This window comes from Phyllostomus hastatus, unplaced genomic scaffold, assembly GCF_019186645.2.
Source record: "Phyllostomus hastatus isolate PE091 unplaced genomic scaffold, TTU_PhHast_1.1 phas_scaffold_555, whole genome shotgun sequence".
NCBI classification, from domain to species: domain Eukaryota; kingdom Metazoa; phylum Chordata; class Mammalia; order Chiroptera; family Phyllostomidae; genus Phyllostomus; species Phyllostomus hastatus.
In genome coordinates, this window is record NW_025334036.1 from 14,364,488 (window position 1) to 14,384,230 (window position 19,743).

At 47.7% G+C, this 19,743-nt stretch overlaps 1 protein-coding gene across 4 annotated transcripts in view; it reads right to left on the reverse strand.

Annotated features, from left to right (window-relative positions):
• The window catches only part of HERC2 (HECT and RLD domain containing E3 ubiquitin protein ligase 2), a 198,849-nt gene that overhangs the window by 155,032 nt on the left and 24,074 nt on the right, over window positions 1-19,743 (reverse strand). For all 4 annotated transcript variants that reach the window (XM_045824954.1, XM_045824955.1, XM_045824952.1 and 1 more), the window contains exon 4: window positions 1,485-1,622. In XM_045824954.1, the coding sequence (XP_045680910.1) occupies window positions 1,485-1,622 (138 nt within the window). The remainder of the gene's footprint in view (window positions 1-1,484; window positions 1,623-19,743) is intronic.

Consider the following 19,743-nt stretch of genomic DNA (forward strand, 5'->3'; position numbering starts at 1 on the left):
ACCAAAGGGTCACCAGTTCGATTCCCAGTCAGGGCACATGCCTGCATTGTGGTCCAGGTCCCCAGTGGAGGCTATGTGAATGGCAACCACATTGATATTTCTCTCCTTCTTTCTCCCTCCCTTCCCATCTCTATTAAAAATAAAATAAATAAAGTCTTTAATAAAATAAAATTAAAAAGCCACAATGAGAGATCACCACGCACCTGTGAGAATAGCTAAAATTTAAAAAAAATTGTCGACACCACCAAATGCTGGTGAGGATGCAGATGGGCTGGGTCACTCAGACATTGCTGGTGGGGATTAAAACAGTACAGCCACTGTGGAAAAGTTTGCCTGGTCCTCAAAAAGGTAGCACAGAATCACCGCACCATCCAGCAATTCCACTCCCAGGTATATACACACAGATCGAAAGCAGAGACTGGAACTTGGCCCAGTCACGTTCGAAGCATTATTCACAATGGCCAAAAGGGGGCAGCAACCCAAATACCCACCCACGGATGAACAGGTAAGTAAAATGCAGTCTGTACATAGAGTGGAATATTATTCAGCCTTACAAAGGAAGGAAATTCTGACAACATGGCTGAACCTTGAAGACACTGTGCTAAATAACAAAACAAGCCAATCACAAAAGTACAAATATTATACCATTCTGCCACTTATATAGGGAACTAGACTAGTCGAAATCCTAAAGATGCAAGTAGAATTGTGGTTTCCAGGGGTCAGGGGCAGAGAACAAAGTGGAGTTAGGGTTCAATGAGAATGGTGTTTCTGTTTTGCAAGATGAAAAGACTCTGGAGATGGACGGTGTAACGCTTGCGTAACGGTGTGAATTTACTTACTGACGCTGAACTACACACTAAAGACGGCTGAAAGTGTGCCCTGGCTGCTGTGGCTCAGTGGGTTGGGCATCTTCCCGCAAACTGAAAGGGCACCAGAGCGATTCCTGGTCAGGGCACATGCTGTGGTGGGCCAGCTCCCCAATGAGCGGCAGGCAATCGATTGATGTTTCTCTCACCTGTTCTTTCTCCCTCTCTTCCCCTCTTTCTAAAAATACATTTTAAAAATCCTTTTTTAAAAGATTTTATATATTTATTTAAAGAGGGGAAGGGAGGGATAGGGGGAGAGAAACATCAATGTGTGGTTGTCTTTCATGCGCCCCCTATTGGGGACCTGGCCCACAACCCAGGCATGTGCCCTGACTGGGGATCAAACCAGCCACCCACTGATTCACAAGCTGGCACTCAACCACTGAGCCATACCAGCTGGGGTTTAAAAATCTTTACCAATTAAAAAAAAATGTTTAAATGGCTGAAACCGTGAGTTGTATATCATGTATAGTTTACCACAATGTAAACAAATTTGAACTTGAATTCTTTAAAACCCCATGATGAAATAAAAAGAAAAAAACGCCATCTCTGGTGTATATCTAGAGAGGGAGAGCCAGACCCGGCTCTCCAAAGCAGCAGACGCTCGGGCCGCCGCACCTGGCTGCTTGCCCCACACCCAGCTCTCGAGGATGGACTTGGACCGGTACACAGGCGGGGGTGCTTCGTCTTCATCCTTCTTTTCTTTGTCATTCAGGTCCTCTTTCTTAGTCCCACTCTGAGTATCAACGCCATCATCTGAAACATTAAAAATATTTTCTTAAATTTGTAACTTGTTTTGCAAAATGTAACATCACATGTCAGTCTCTTGGCAAATGTCTCTCCCAGAAATGCAAAGGTTAAGTAAGTTACAGCATGGATCATTTGCTGAAGGTCTGATGATCTTTTTTTAATTACATGATTTACCACCGCAACAGGTACACTGCAATTAACAAGAAATGAATAGCCGGGTAACCCTTTTAATGAAGAAATCAATATAGCACTCAAGTTCTTCTTTGAAGCATATCTTCCAAAATATTCATCAATTTCCAGCTCCATTTCACAGCTCAGCATCTTAGTCTTTGGTGATTACAAACTTGAATTGCACATTAACTGCTTTTATCCAAGGACTCCCAAAGTCTTACATGTCCGGGGGAAATCGTTTTAACTCTGAACCCTGCCCTGCTCCACTACCAACAGAACACCACTGCTCACAGCGCCCCACCGTGGACAGAGCGTGTTCCAGAGCCCCCAGCACAAAAGAAAAGCGGAGAATCCTGACTTAGGACACTGGCAATCGAAAGTTTCAGTGAAGAATAAATGTCATGAAACCATTTGCATGACAAGTGAAGAACTAACCTTAACCTTGAAGTGTAACCTTGTCCCATCCTACAGAAGGCTCTTACTATATCAATTATTTTCTGAATGACACAATTAGAAATATACATCTAAGTCTGTGGAAGAAATTGTATCATACTACAAACAGTAAGGAGTATCTAAAAATACATGAAACCAACAACGGACAAATGTTAGGAAACTCCTGAAAACATAGGAGAAAATCCGCCACCAAGCACTAGGCAAAAACACACAGTAAGACCAAAAGCACAACCCGTGGAAGAAAAAAATGGTAGAAGGCACTGCTGAGAGAACAAAAAACCGAGATACAAATCACATGTCTGACAAAAGACCTGTAATGAGAATATAAAGTATAAGGAATTATCAAGGCTGTACAAAAAGAAAACAAACGACCTAATTAACCAATGAATAAAAGGATCTAAACAGAAACTTCATCCTAGAGGCTACAAGAGTGGCGTATAACCACATGAAAACGTATTCAACACCGTTAGCCATTAAGGAAACGCAAGTTAAAACCATGGTGACATCCCTCTACACACTTATCACATTGTTTGCAGGTAGTTTTTATCTCGCACTCTACTACCGGTCACCATAAAACGTATAAATACGTTTCCTGCATACAATGTGTTATAAGATTGGCTAAAATAAGAAACAGTGGGAACGCCAAGTGCCAGACAGGATAGGGGCCAGCGGGTCCGGACGCACTGCTGGTGGGAGCTAACATCATAAAGCCGCCTCGGAAACAGCTGGGCAGTTTTGTATAAAGTGAGACATACACCATGTGACCCTGCAATCACACCAATAGATAGTTTTCCCAGAAAAATTATAATTATAGCCATGCAAAATTTGTTTGTTATTTTAAAACATTTTTAAAGATTTTATTTATTTATTTTTAGAAAGAGGGTAAGGGAGGAGAAAGAGAGGGAGAGAAAGCAATGTATGGTTGCCTCTTGCGCACCCCCCTACTGGGCACCTGGCCTGCAATCCAGGCATGTGCCCTGACTGGGAATTGAACCTGCGACCCTTTGGTTTGCAGGCCAGCACTCAACTGCAAACCAAATTTTGTCTAAAAATAAAATAAATAAAATCTTAAAAAAAAAAACAAGAACTGGGGCTTATATAATCTTATAACACGGAACTCCAAAATCCACAGAAAAGAAACTTCTAAGACTTTAAATAACAGCCAGCCCTTCTGGGGGCAGGGGGTCGCCTCTCATAAAGGGAACCCTCGTGCACTGTTGGCGTGACTGAGCATTGGTGCAGCCACTGTGGCAAACAGTGTGGCGCCTCCTCTCACAATCAAACACAGAACAACCGGCTGACCCAGCGCTCCCACTGCTGGGTCAACATCCGAACAAAATGAAACACTAACTCGGAACTATACCTGCACCCCAGTATCCACTGCGGCATTATTCACAATAGCCAAGCCACGGAAACAGGGTGGGTGTCCGCGAACAGATGACTAAATGCAGTGTGAGCTGTATTTATGAAACATTCCATTGTACGTGTGCGGCACACGCACACACTGGGGATTCAGTCATAAAAAAGAAGGAAATCCTGCCGTTCACTGTAGCATGGGTGATGAGGAAATTATAAAATGAAATAGGTCGGACAGAGAAAATTACCATGGGACCCATGCGTATGTGTGATCTAAAAAACCCAGACTTAGAGAGAGTAGACTGGTGACGCCAGGGGCTGGAGGCAGTGGCGGGGGATGGGGAAACGGGAGGGCGGGGCCACAGCGCACGACTTCCAGCTACAGGAGGATGAGAAGTGGGGACCTAACGCACAGCTCGGTGGCTACAGGTGACAACACTGCACTCTACCCTGGAAAGGGGCTAAGAGAAATCTCAGATGTTCTCACCCCACACACAGAAATAACCGTATGACGTCAAGGATGGTAGTTAACTAACCCTGTTGTGGTCGTTCCACAGCACGTGCACGTATGCGATCCTGCTGTAGCCGCTAGACCTGCATAAGGCTGTGTGTCAGCTGCATCTTCAGTAAAGTTAGCAGAAAGAAAAGTCTCTCAGAAACTGCTAGCCTAGAAGCACTGTTACAGGTAGAATCTGAATCCACACAATCCAGGCGAACCCTCGGAGAACTCAGGAACGGCAGGCTGGCTCGGCAACTCTGCTCAGAGCGGCTCTGGGTCCTGAAGCGCTAGCCGTGCGGCCTCCCGCACAGCACACACGTTTGCCTTCTCAAGAAGAGTCTAGTTAATCTGGATTTGCTAAACTTTCCACTTCATAAGTAACCTGGCTTTCACATGGGTCAGACTGTGAAGATGTAAGGTTATAGTCAGTCTCGTTGAATTATAAAATTCTGACAAACTTTTTTACATGGAGTTGTTCTAAAGTGCAGCTTGAAAACGGGGCACCAATCTTTGTTCACTTGAAGACACTGGCCCAGTATTAACTGATTGAATCGACCGCTGATCTGTGAAATCCTCAGCAAATGCTGAGGGAGAACCCCAGCTCCAACGTCAAGGTCAGGTTCTCCCAAGATGCAAACACAACTCTCCACCCCTTTTACAGAGCACATTCTTGCTCCTTAAATATGCAACACAGGGCGCCAATAAAAAAAATGTGGGCTCCAGATGTCCGCTAAAATGCCCCAACACCTACTTCCCACTTTTTGTTTTCGTCCTCACCCCAGAAACAGAGAGACAGAGGAACAGCGATCTGAGAGAGACGCATCGATCGGGCCTCCTGTGCCCACCACAACTGGGGAACAAACCCGCGCCTAGGACGACACTCCAGCAAACCGGCCCATCTGGCTAGGAGGGCTACTTCCCCCTTTGATCCCTGTGGTGTAATAAAAAGATATATTTACTGCTGTCCCAGGTTCCAGGCAGAGCTCCTAAGCCCTTGGGGTTTACTGAGACCAGGAGTGTCTTTGGTTGCGCAGAGGGACCCCCACTCTACCCGTTCTGTGTTTATGTGATGCGCTGACTCAGAGTGGGGCCTCTACCTGGCTTCAAGGTGTGGGCTGATCCCCAGGAAGACCACGCAGTGACAAGTGGGTGAGACCTATGAGCCCCATCCCTGACCTCCAGAGAGGGGAATGAGGCTGGATATTAAGTTATAAAAACTCTTGAGCCCTGGCTGGTGTGGCTTAGTGGACTGAGCTCGGACCTGAGAACCAAGAGGTCATTGGTTCAATTCCTAGTCAGGTCACATACCTTGGTTACGGGCCAGGTCCCCAGTAGAGGGCGCACGAGAGGTGCCCACACACTGATGTTTCTCTCCCTCTTTCCCTCTCCCTTCCCCTCTCTAAAAATAAATAAATAACTTAAAAAAAAAAAAGAAAAGGTCTAGTTATGTCAAAACAGGAAAGTAGATGGTAAGAGACAAGTGAACACAGTTATATTACAATAAATCCTAGAAGTCTGGAGGGAAAGTGACCTTTATCTGCCTTGGATTACAAAACCTGCCAAAATGTGTCAGAATTGACAAAGTTGATCAATACACAAAAGTGTGAGCATTTACCACCAGGCTGAGCTTCCTGTGTGTGACATGGAACCCTGGACAAGCCTCGGGACGGCCACCCTCCTCAGCCTCCTCTGGAAGCTGTCTGAAGCCTTCTTCCCAAGATTGGGCCCGAAATTCTGAACTACAAAACTGGCAAGGAGGTTTTTTTTTTTAATCCCCACCCAAGGATATATATTTATTGATTTTAGAAAGAGAGGAAGGGAAAAAGAGGGAGAGGGGAAAAAAATGATGTGAGAGAGAAGCAGGGACCAGTTGCCTCCCGTATGTGCCCTGACCGGGGATCGAACCCATGACCTTTTGGTGTGCGGGACGACGCTCCAACCAAGCCACCCAGCCAGGGCAAAAGCTGTCACAGTGTTTTTACACCCAGTGGGTCTCTGGTCCTTCCAGGATGACGGAAACAACAGACGCTGGCTCCCACACCGTGGGACTCACAATGCAACGCCACAGACAGGAGGGCTGGAAATAAAATGCGGTCGAGTTAGGTGCCCCTGTTTCTTCATCGGCTCACCGCCTTCATTAGCGCTTCCCTGTGCTTCGGGCCCACAAGGGGGGGAGGAGCCAGCGAATTGTCAGGACAAAATTAACGCTCCCCAGATTCACTTCACACAAGAAGGATGTTATTTACGCAAACACACTGCAGGTCCCAGTGTAACAGGGTGCAGCCCAGAGGCGGGACCCCAAATAGAGATTTGGAATGGGGTCCAGAACTCAAGGTGTCCAGGAAATACTAAAAAGATATATAGGATGTCCTCACCCCTTCCCCCCATCACAGGTGTGAGTTGGGGGAAGGGACACATGGAGCAGGAACATGCAGAGCTGTTTTGTCCAGCCACAGCTTTGCAGCTAACCTCTGGCATGGTCATTTAACATATCTGTAACCTTTAACTGGTTGCATAGATATGTTAAATAGTGTGGCCATGCTTTGAGCCTGGGGGATGGAAGTGACTTCCATCCAAGATGTAACTGGGGGGCAGGTCCCCCTGGTTACAGAGCCTATGTGAGAGCTTGGAGAAGACTGGCTCCATGACATGGGGCCACCCCTGCCCAGACTCACGATGGCAGCCCAGTAAACTTGGAATAACATAGAAATGCTGGCAGGTGTAACTGATTGTGGGAGGAGTCGGAAATGGGGGTACAGAGGAAGGTTGGCTCGGGGATTTAAACCCAGACTCGGCAGCCATGCGAAGAGAGGACCACGTGGCTGTGGCAGTGGAGAGGATAACCACTCGGTTTTGGCAAAGTGGGGACCCCCGCAGCTTTGCTAGGAGAGAACCACACAGCTTTGGGGTGCTCCCTTTTGCCACGTGACTTAGGAAGCAGGAGAGACTGTGCCTGGAAAAAAAGGGGCAAAAGGACTCTTGCTGGTGGGCCATGAGAATGAGGCAGGAGGTAGTCAGGAAGGAGAAAACTCCAAAAGTGCCCCAGGGCTAGGATAAAGGACATCCCCACAAGACAAAGACCCTCTAACACTGGCTGTTCTGGCTTTCTGGAAAAACACTGAATCATGGTGACTCATGAACGCACCTGCGCAGAAGACCCACACGACCCCTACTTCATTATAATATCGTTATAATAATAAATTAACATTTGGGATCTCCTTCTCCAGTAGCCAATCAAGAAAATCATGGGAGACCACACATGCGCAGTAGCTTTGAAATGCAACTAGTTGTACATGCGCAACAGAGGCCCGCCAAAGACTAGCCAGGAAGCTTCCGCCCTATAAGAACAGAAGCCCTCCAGACCACGGGATCCATTTCTGCTCAGAGTTGGCCCGTTCCCATGCTCTGTGGAGTGTACCATCGCTTAATAAGTCTTCTCTCTTTCTTTATGCTATAAAGTCTGGGTGTTCAGTTCAACTCTTTGTCCTCGATCAGCAAGAACCTGGCGCCCTGTGCCCACCAGTGACAGTTTTTTGGCGACCCAGCCAGGAGAAGACGCCAGAGTGGTAAGTCCCCTTTGCTGCTCTGACACCCAGAATGCCCCTTTCCGTTGCCATCTGTTTCGGGGAGTCTGATGTTCCCTGATGGAAGGTCGGCCGCTCAATTGCGGACACGGGTCGGGCAGTTAAAAGCCACAAGGGTGACTGCCGCTTCAAGACGCCTGTGATAGGGTAACTTGGGTGCGGAATGGGGTCAGCCTTAGCCCTGGCCAGGTACAGGAAAATGTCCGCACACCGATCAGGCACACTGTGAAAGCCACGAGACACCGTCCCACCCCAAGGCCGCTCCCTTCCATGCAGGATATCGGTCACCACCTCGCCTGCGCTATGACTTCCTTTTGTAGTCTCCTCGTCAGGCCCACAGATAGTCTTCTATGCTCGAACTCCCCGGCTGACTTTTGGCCTTTATACCTGCGCTTGTATCCCACTTGCCTTTTGTGTACGAAGGGTTCCTGCTGTCTTTGTACCCACAATATCTACCTCGGGGTCACTGATAATCCCATCACTAAGTATAGCTGCAGGAATGAGCCACTCCCATCTCTGGAATGTATATACCAGCACTGTCAGCAGCAACATCGCTCAGAACCGCACAAAGGCGCCTGCTGGTCATTTGTTACCAAAATGGCCTTGTGGAGCCACTCTGACCCAATTGGTTGAATTTGGAATTCTAAGGTGGTTTACTTGCCCCTATCGGGGTATTTTAATTTCCCCTCTAGGTCCATCATCCCTCTAGGAGATCTGCCTCCAGTATGAAGGGGAGGTAGATTTAAACCCAGACTCTTGAGATAGCTCTAGATAACTCTTGAGGTCCTTTCTGGGGAAATTTCAGATTCAGGTACAATTTCTTAAAGCTCTGGAAAATCAGACAGAATACTTGAAGGTCTTCTTTGTGATTTGGAAAAGAGTCATTTTATAATAAGACCATCTTGGTGCCCCTCTTGATGGTTTACAGGGCCAGAAACTACTTTTCTAATAAGATACTTCCTTTGCCCCAGACCTGAAAGCTTACAGGACAATGAGGGTCTCCGGAGATGGAGAATACAGAAATGGCAATGTACTCGGGCCACAAGGGTAGAGTCTGGGGTTGTCAGGATTACAGGCAGTTGCTCAAGAATGCTGGACGGGTTCCTTCCCAACAGTTCTTTGCAGCCCGGACACTCAGTAGAACCATGAATTCTGCAAATGGTGTCCAGGGAACATAAAACCTCTGAATTAAACACAGAAAAAGAAACAAGTAGACTGTGGTGATCCTCTCAAGTCTTTTAGATTTCTGTCGACCAACCCTCACTAGGATTTCTTTCTCCAGAGACGTCTGGTAGGTCGGTGGGATCCCAGAGGATGCCCATGGCCCACTAGGAAACCTCCTGAGGTAAGCAAGAGGGACGCCTCTAGATTGCAAAGGAGTATCCTTGTGTGTTTTTTTCCCTTCCCTTTAGGATCACTGCAGTCGAGATGGGAACCACAGCTTCCTTCCCTTCCAAATCACCGTTGGGTTGCATTCTTAGCAACTGGGATAAATTTGACCCAAAATATTTAAAAAGGAAGACATTAGTTTTCTTTTGTAACATGGTGTGGCCCCAATATAAATTAGGGGGTGGAGAGATATGGCCTGAGAATGGGAGCAGGAATTATAATACTATCCTACAGTTAGATCTGTTCTGCCGCAGGGAAGGTGAATGGTCTGAAATTCCTTACGTGCAGGCATTGATGGCTCTGTACTGAGATCCCTTGTTTTGCTCCAGCTCCACCCAGACAGAACCTACAGGCCCCAGTCTTGATCAAGCAGAAGATACCCTCCTTAGCTCCCCACCTGTCTCTCGAGGGAGATTAAGGGAACCCCAGGGTTCTGGTACCTCTGCCCCTACCTTAGAGGGAGTGACCTCTCCACCATCTTAGACTATGGACAACCTAAAGCCACCAGCTGAGGAAAAACCCAGCCCCGCAGGACATACTAGGAGTGGCCCTTTTTATCTCCCTACCACTCCTACATTCCTCCCCTTGATGGGAGGTAGCAGGCGCCGAAGGCCCCATAAGGGTACAAGTGCCCTTCTCTGTAACTGGTTTACAACAATGCAAAGACAGGCTAGGGAGTTTTTCAGAGGACGCTTCACATTTCACCAGTGATTTCCAGACCTTACTTTAGCCTTTAGTATGTCATGGAGGGATTTGTACATAATTCTGACTGCCTGCTGTTCCCCAGATGAGAAACAGTGGATCTGGGAGGAGGCCCGTGAACCTGCAGACCAGCTGCATACCCAGGACCCTGGCACCAACCAGCCTGCTACCCAAGCCGTCTCAGACCAGGAACCTGACTGGGGATACAATACTCAGGTGGGGATCCGGAGTAGGGATGCAATGATAGATTGCCTACTGGCAAGAATGAGAAACTGCATCAAGAAACCTGTAAATTATAAAAGGATTAGGGAAATCACCCAGGGCAAGGAAAGTAACCCACCTCTTTTCAGAAACAGACTAGTAGAAGCCTTCGGAAAATATACAAACTTGGACCGATCATCCCCGGAGGGTTGAATCTTGATAGGACAGCATTTTATAAGGCACTCTGCCCCTGATATTCGAGGGAAGCTTCAGAAATTACATATGGGCCCACAGATGCCCCTAGTGATACGCCTTTTTGGTCTTTAACAACAGGGATTTGGAGCAAAGAAAACAGGGAAAGAAGGAAAGGGAGAAGCAAGCAGAGCTCCTTGCACTAGCCTTGTGCTGTTGGCAGAAACCAGCCCCATCAGGGGAGCTCGGGGAGGCCTCTGAAGGCTCAGACCTGTTTTAGGTGCAAGTGCCCGGGCACTGGGCAAAGAACTGCACTCGGCCACCTCTGGGACCCTGTCCTCCATGCGAGAACTTCAGTGCTGATCCCTGGCACTGGGAGGTAGACTGTCCCCGTTCCCAGAGTGGAAAGGGGCCATCACCCAAGGCCATGGCTACTCTTGAGGACTCAGGGTGCCCAGGGAACAGGCCAGCCCCAAGGAATACTCGTATTCCCATCTCTACCGAGGAGCCCCAGGTAACTCTGGATGTGGTGGGTAAGGAAATCAACTTTCTTGTTGATACAGGGGCCACTTACTCTGTCCTTAACTCTTACACTGAACCTCTTTCCTCCAAATCAGCTAAGGTAATGGGGGTCGAAGGAAATCTTAAGGCATATTTCTGTACATTCCCTGTCACTTGCCAATTTGAGAGTCAAATATTCAAACACTCCCTTTTGATTGTTCTTCAGTGCCCTATTCCTCTGTTAGGCCGGGACCTTTTAGCTCGAATGGGAACCATCTTGTTGTTCCCCGAAGCGCCACTTGAGTTAAGTAAGGTCATGATCATCGGTAGTCACCGAAATCAAGAGGAAATCCCAAGTTCGTTTCTGGATGCAGTCAACCCACTAGTTTGGGAGTCAGGGATTCCGGGAAGGGCAAAGACTGTGTTATTGGTTAAAATCCGGTTAAAATCCAATTAAAACCCTGGCCAGATTATCCTCACAGGAAGCAGTTCCTATTAAACGAGAGGGTCTGGAAGGGTTGCAGCCCATCATCACTAAATTTATACAACGTGGGCTCATAGTCCCTTGTCAGTCTCCTTGCAACACTCCCATCTTCCCAGTGATGAAGCCTACAGGAGAATACAGGCTAGTCTGGGATCTAAGGTTAGTCAATGAGGCAGTAGTCCCTTTAAATCCAATAGCAGCTAACCCTTACACCTTGCTCTCACGGGTACCCGATGATGCTCAGTGGTGTTTAGTGTTAGATTTGAAAGATGCCTCCTTCTGCATCCCTTTGCATCCTGACTCTCAGGATTTGTTTGCTTTTGGGTGAAGGGATCCAAAGACGATGATACATCAGCAATCTACTTGGGCTGTATTGCCACAAGGGTTTTGTGACAGTCCCCACCTCTTTGCTAGGGTATTAGAAAAGGATCTTAGAGATTCACAGTTACAAGGAGGAGCATTTTACACTCTGCAGATGACACACTAATCTGCAGCCCCTCTAAGGAGGCTTCTGATCAAAACCATCCAGACTCTGAATTTCCTGGCTGAAAGAGGGTATCGGGTATCAAAGAAGAAGGCTCAGATTACCAAACAAAAAGTAAATTATTCAGGGTATATTTTGACTCCTGGGTGTGGACAATAATCACAGGAGAGAATTAAAGCCATTACTGAGTTAACTCCGCCTGCTACTAAACAGCAGCTTCGCTCCTTTCTAGGAACGGCAGGATCCTGTAGGATTTGGGTCCCCAACTTTGGGCTAATCGCCAAACCTTTGTACGAAGCTACTAAGGTTCCACACACTGAACCCATTATATGGGAAAAGGAATTTGATCAGACTTTTGATAAAATCAAGCAGACCCTAGTCGAAGCCCCAGCCTTGGGCACCCCTAACCTAAACGAGCCTTTCTCTCTATACATAGCAGACAAGCAGGGAAGAGCTTTAGGGGTCGTAGTCCAACGACTAGGGAATGAACCTCAACCGGCTGCATATTTCTCAAAAAAACTGGACACTGTAGCAACCGGGCGGCCTCCGTGTCTAAGAGCAGTTGCAGCCACAGCCATGCTAACCAAGGAAGCTGCTGAACCAACTCTCGGGTGGAAGGTCTAGAGGTCTTGACTCCACATCGGGTACAAGGGGTATTAGAAATGAAAGGGTGCCTCTGGCTAACAGGAAGTAGACTGACCAAATATCAGGCTCTTCTTCTGGACAATCCTGGAGTAACTGTAAAGACCTGTAACGCCCTAAATCCAGCCCCCCTAATGTCTACAGAGTCATCCCCACACTTGACCCATTCCTGCTCAGACATTACTAATCTTACTCAGGCAGGACTGACTTGCCAGACCAGCCCTTAAAAAACTCTGACAGTGAACAGTTCACTGATGGGAGCAGCTTTGTACAGAATGGGCAGCGAAAGGCAGGATATGCAGTAGTTAGTTTATGCAACACCATCGAGGCACGACCCCTTCCACCCTCGGCCTCGGCCCAAAAGGCTGCAATTGTAGTCCTCACCCGAGCTCTCATCCTAGGACAGGGAAGGAGGGTCAATATCTAAACAAACTCCGAATATGCCTTCTTCGTTCTGCGTGCTCACGCTGCCAGATGGAAAGAAAGAGGGCTCTTCACCGCTAAGGATTCCCCCATTAAACGTGGACCAGGAATCTCAAATCTGCTGGAAGCCGTTAGGCTCCCTGAGCAGGTGGCAGTCCCGCATCGCAAAGGCCACAAAAAGGGTATGTCCCCTATCTCTCAGGGAAAGAGGAGAGCAGGCCGAGAAGCAAAGAGAGCAGCACCAGGGACAGACAGACAAACGGCCTCATTCCCCTCTGTAAATGGCTCAGATATCAAGCCCAACTATGCATCTGAGGAAATATCTTGGGCTTTGGAGCAAGGAGGTATCCATGAAGGACCCTGGATATATATCCGCCAGAGGCTCTTCCTTCCTCAGGCCACCCATGGAAGTCCTTAAAGGCTTTGCATGACTCCTTCCACATTGAAAGGGATGCTACGACAATGGTTAATAAACTATTCATAGGTAGGGGAATAGCTACCACCATAGAGTATTTGCTGGGCTTGTACTCCTTGTGCCTACAACAACCCTGGGCAAAAGCCATCCCTGCCCCCACTGATGGAACCTATTCAGTGAAGAGGGACCTGTCCTGGAGAGGACTGGGAGATTGATTTTACCAAAATGCCTCCTTGTAAAAGATACAAATACTTACTAGATCCCTTTACTGGATAGATTAAGGCCTTTCCAACAAGGACAGAGAAGGCCACAGAAGTAGCAAAGCTCTCCTAAAGGAAATAATACCCAGGTTTGGTCTTCCACGAGCCCTACAGAGCGATAATGGGCCATCCTTCACTTCTAGGATCACTCAAGCAGTTTCTGAAGCTCTAGGCATAAAATATCATCTTCACCCTGCTTGGAGACCACAGTCCTCTGGAAAGGTACAACGGGCAAATCAAACTTTAAAGAGGACGTTAGCAAAACCTTGTCAGGAGACTTCTGAAAACTGGGCTAAGTTACTACCTGTAGCCCTCATGAGAATTAGGGGCTCCCCTGAGGCCAATACTAAGCTCAGTCCATTTGAAATGTTGTATGTCTGGCCCTTTTTGACTCTAGATGTATATTTGATGCAGAGACCCATCAAGCAATTAAGTGTATAATAAACTTAGGGCAAGTGGAGAAAGCTTTACAGGAATATGGAAATAAATTTTACCAGGCCCAAAAGGGAATTTTCAAAGTACCATATCTCCGGGGGACTGGGTACTCCTTAAAACCTGGAAGGAGGGATCACCAGCAGACCAACTCAACCCTAAACGGAAAGGGCCCGACCAGGTAGCCCTGAGTATCCCTGTGGCTGTGAAACTTTTGGGGTCGATAGTTGGGTTCGTATTTCCAGGATAAAACTGGCTCTCACTGATCCCAACCTGACTCAGGACCAGCTGGAGACCCAAAGCCCAGACTACACCTGCGAGCCACTGGAGGACCTCAGGTTCCTGTTCGAAAGGAGGAAGCCCTAAAAGATAAGTAATGGTGGATGACAATGTACTAAAATCGCCTTTGTTCTGGACAGTTGCGCTTCTTGGAAACTTACTATTAGTGCTGGTCCTCTCCATAAAGGCTTATTTATTTCCTTCTGAGTGGAATCATATCTATGATTGTCCAAAATGAAAATGTCTGTGTTGTTTCCATTAACCATTCTCTACTCGCCTGTACCCTGTATAACGGAATGGGATGAACATGTTCTGGTGAATACTTCTCAAACCTTAACAGCAGGAGAAAACCTGGCCCGATGTTGGATATGTCATCCTAACCCGGAAACTCCTTCCAGATATGATACTCCTATAAAAGCCTGCCCAATAGCTAATGAATCCTTAATCAGTGCTTTGAATTCCTCCACCAATTACACGCGTTCCTCTTTTTCTGTAAGAATCAGATGGGAGCGGAAACCTCCTCTGTGTTTCCGTGTGACCCCACTAGCATTAAAGCCATTTAATTACTTTGGCACCTCTCTTAAATGCGACAGCACGATGGGATGCACCCCATGTTATAATAACACTCATCAGGGGCCATGAACTCATCTAAAGTCCTGGCCTCTCTTTCAAGTTCCAGCTTTCTAGAGAATCTTTCTGAGGGAGAAATTTTCAAATCTTTGAATTGGCCATATATAGCATGCTACCTGAATTATGATCCTAAGTGTATTCCTCATAGTACCCATTGCTGCTTTGACAAAACTCACAATGCAGATACAAATGACACTTCTTAAATGTGTTACTTGGAAAGTGAACCAATCCCTTCAAGGAGTATTAGCAAAATGTCTACCACCTCCTGCAGGAGGGGAAGATGAGGGAAATAACTTAGGCCCATTTAAGGACTGCCCTTCCCCCTTGCCATATGCCCTCCTTAACAAATACAATTCCACTGATGCCACAGTCATTGCACAACCCGCCCCCCCGGGCCTCGTCTGGCTGTATGGGACTCCCAATAACTGGCTAACGGATCATTCAGAACTTCAAGGAGCTATTGCTTATATACATCTCAGCACCTCTAAACATGGGGGTGACTGTACCTTAGGGACCTTGGCACCCCAAGACCTTACCATTATAAACATAACACTGGGTCCTGAGAGTCCATCTCTCAGCAGAAAAAAACGAGCTTTTGGTCTAGTAGTGGCTGGAGCTCCTGCCACTATAGCCGCTGCAGCCCCCTGGGGAGGTTTCACCTATCATGAGGCCACTCTAAGGGAACTCACTAAGATTATATAAGTCTCCAAAGACACTGCCGATACTCTAGCTAGACTCCTAAGATCAGTAGACTCACTGGCAAATGTAGTCATGGATAACCACCTTGCCCTTGACTACCTTCTAGCAGAACAAGGTGGGGTATGTGCTGTTATCAGTGAAACCTGCTGCACCTATGTAAGCAACTCTGGGATGGCTGAAACTAACATAAGGAGAACTTACAAACAGGCAGAGTGGCTACATAAATATAATCAACAGGGCCAAGGAATAAGGGATACCCTGACCTCCTGGTTCACTAGCTTAACATGGCTATTACCCCTCTTAGGGCCCTTAATAACACTGCTGCTTTCACTACTTTTAGGACCTTGTTTATTTAATTTACTTGATAAATTTGTATCCTCTAGACTTAGGCAGTTCCACATCAAATTGATGATGCTCCAAGGTTTCCAACCAATTCCTGAGAATGATGTTGAAGCTGGCCAATACACAGCACCTACAGCGGCCTCAGGAGTTCCTCTTCAGCCTCTAGATAGAACAGGGCGAGAGTTCCGTGGTTCTCGGTAGGCAGGGACGACTGCCCAATCTAAGCCGGAAAAAGTTACAGAAGAACGATCTTCACCCTTCAACAACCCCAGAAAGATTTTTGAGAACCGTGTCTCTCGGGGGGAAGTTGAGGCAAGAGATAGTCAGGAAGGAGGAAATTCCAGAGGTGCCCCAGGGCTAAGATAAAGGACATCCTTACAAGACAAAGACCCTCTAAGACTAACTGTTCCTGCTTTCTGGAAAAACTCTGAATCATGGTGACTCAAGAATGCACCTGCGCAAAAGACCTACAAGAGGCCTGCTTCATTATAATATTGTTATAATAAATTAGCATTGTGGGACCTCCTCCTCCAGTAGCCAATCAAGAAAATCATGGAAGGCTACACATGCGCAGTAGCTTTGAAATGCAACTCCTTGGACATGCGCGATAGAAGCCCACCAAAGACTAGCCAGGAAGCTTCCACCCTGTAAGAACAGAAGCCCTCCGGCCCACGGGATCCATCTCTGCTCAGAGTTGGCCCACTCCCACGTTCTGGGGAGTGTACTGTCACTTAATTAAATCTTCTCTCTTTATGCTAAAAGTCTGGGTGTTCAGTTCAACTCTTTGTCCTTTCCTCAATCACCAAGAACCTGGTTACCTGTGCCGGCAAAAAGGTGCCACATGACTTTGGATTAACTGGAGATCGTGGCGGTGACACAGCTGATGGTGCCAGGAGCCTGCATCACGGACTTCTGCTTCTTCTCCTGAGACACGGTACCCCAGGTTAGGGCAGAGGGAGAAGGAAGGACTGTGGGCGTCTGTGGGTATCCTAAAGGACTTTAATATTTTAATTAAGACATTGGGTCACTACTCTAAGTCTGTACAGCTTCAAATAAACATTTCCTTTCCTTTCCACAAATCTCTGACATGAAGAGACGACTTTCCTCTGGCAGCGGGCATAGCTTAGCTAGTGGGGGGTCCCTTTGGTAATAGTATATCGTACCAGTCTGGCCCTGTTCTGTAACATCAGGACCGGAACAGGGCCCAAGGATGCGTGCAGACCCCGTTGCCTGCGCTGCATTTTAACCCCCAGGTGGGCCAGGACCAAACCCTCACAGGGCAACCGCAATGCCCCCCACCGGCAGAGGGGTGTACTCCTTTTAGTCCCGATGCCGTGGCTAAGTATAGCCACTTCACCAGGGCCTGGAGTCTTATCACCTGCTTCCTCTTAACGCTGAAGGCCAGAAATCGGGCTTCAGCAAACACACACAATGGCCGGGGCCCACGGGCCCTTCCGTCCTGCAGGAAGGGGCTCCTGCGGAAGCTGAGGTCACCCCTCAAGCTGCCGGCAGGCTGACTCCCAGGGGACGTTAAGCGTTCCATAAAGGACTCAAGACCCAGTGCAATGAAAATTACAGAGGCCAGAACAAACGCATGAGGGAATTCTAACCGCGACCACTTGCGTGGAATATGTTGGTGTGTTGAATGTTCTGTGTTCTGAGGAGCACAGGAAACAGCGCTCCTTCCCTCTGGGTCTCTAACTCCGCTGCACAAGTGTACATGATGCACTCTCTGAAAAGCAGGCCTGGGCGCAGGGTTAGACATGCGAATTCCCAGGCCCCGCCCCACTCTACAGAATCCCACTTGGGGTGGGGCTGGCCCTGGGGGTCTGCCCACGTGCCCCAGGGGACCCTGGTGAGCAGCACAGTGTGAGGGCTAAGGGGTCAGATTTTGGTTCTCTGAGCTCCCATGGTCTGCTCATCCTACCTCCTATGGCCTCCACCCAGTGCTTCCCGACTCTAGTGTATACAGGTGGCATGTGGGGCGTGTCCTGCAGGATCTAGAAGCAGCGGGGCAGTGGGGAACTCACAGGGACACACCTCCCTCCAGTCTGGCCCAACGTCCTCTACGGCTCCCCCTCAACCCCCACGGCTCCCTGTCACCCTGCATACCAAGTGTCCGACTGCCTTTCCCAGTCGTGTCCCTGAGTGGCTGTGCCCATCTCTCCCTTGTGACCCCACACGCCAGCTTCACAAAAGCCCAGGCCAGCACTCACTGAATTCAGCGCCACCACAGGAAACACCCCACCCCCAACCTCCTCCAGCGGTGGCTGCTGGTAACAGCCCGGTTCTCTACCTTGGTAAGGGGCTGCCTTTTATGCCCAAACAATCACGAGCTACTTGGGGGACAGGCCGCATTTAATGCTTGTTTTACACGCTCCAAAGAAAACTGTGAAACCAGCAGGAAACTGCCCATGAGAGACCTGGGATATGATGGAAACATCCACAATCCAAAAACAAATCCAAAATTCATCTGAGTTCTTAAAATTCATACACGTAACTCAAGAGTGCTGACTAGCACTCTCCCCACCCCACCCCCCCAAAAAAAAGAAAAAAAAAGTTCCATCACCACACTTATATGAAGTCAGATAAAACCAAAAATAAGCTCCATGGAACCTCATGAAGTCAGTCCCTACACCAATAAACTGCACTTGTAGTATAATAGGACTAGACATAAAACTGACTCTAACAGAAACAGCAACAAAACTTCAAGAGGCCTGACTTCAGGTTCTAGCTGTTCTCCCTGTTCTTTTGCAAGCTGTGGCCTCTATTTCTTGAGAGGGTTGAAGCTTAAAGGAAAAATTAGAAAAATACTTTCAAGACAACATACAGCAGCTAAGCCAGGTATTGACTAGTATTGTTTCCACACACACGGAGAAGGTTTACAATAAACGCAGCAGCTCGTGATCATTCCATTCTTCACGCAAGGCCAGGCCCAGACAAAAATAACAGTGAGCTGAGCCTATCTTCCACAGCCTCCTCACTGCCTTTCATCCTAGTCCCTCCTCTGCTTTCCCTCCAAATAACAAACACAACCCCCCCTCCAGAGGGTGTGAATAAGAACCGCTCCCCTGCGAAGGGTGTGAGACTGCAAGCCCGCCCCCCTGCCTGTCTGTGTGCAGCAGAGCAGAGACGAAGGCTTACTGCTGGGAGGGAGCGTCATTCCTCCGGAGTAGGAATGAAAAATTCTACATGTGATTGCAAAGAGAAAGGGAAGTTGATCCCACAGGAAGTGCAAATGGTTGCAAGCCACTCTCCCAGAAGTAGACTGTGAACGGGTGGAGCTGGACACCACCCAGCAGGAACCCACGCCGGGGTGGCCGTCACAGAAGACAGCACAGGCCCCCTCGGAGACACGCAGGGCGGGGGTCAGGATACCAGAATAAAGCGAATGCCACATTGACATGAGTCACGATTTATTATTTTTTTGGTTTCGTCAGTTTTTTTCTCTGTATCTGAGTCTTACTTCTGTTTTGTGTGTTCATTTATTTTGTTCCATAAATAGTGGTTATTATAGGATTGAGTACAAATAATTGTTTCTGAAATTTTTCCTGCATGACTCTCCTTTTCGGAAGCCTTTGGGCCATGGGCGGGACTTGGTCCCCTATTTTACTGTGTCTTGTCCTCCCTGAAGGGAAGTAGCAGTGAATACTCTTGCTTACGTTTGCAGTTAGGAGAATTCTATGAGACACTCTTTCAGTTGGTCTAGACTTTGGCCATGAATTAGAATCACTGTTGAGGCTTGAAGATAAAGGGGTGCCTGCCCCCACAACCTGCAGACTCTGAAAAGCCTCCCTTGAGACCCACCGCTGAAGTGTGTTAGTTAGTCCCACTTTTTGGAAGTCGTCAAGATGGATACAAATACTATCTTACGAAGTAGTTCTTTTTCTCTTTGTAGAATGAATTGAGATAGTGTCCACTTGAAAATACATCAGGAAAACAGTAGTGTAGCTTCTCATTTACAATGTCTATCAGAGTTACCCCTTTTT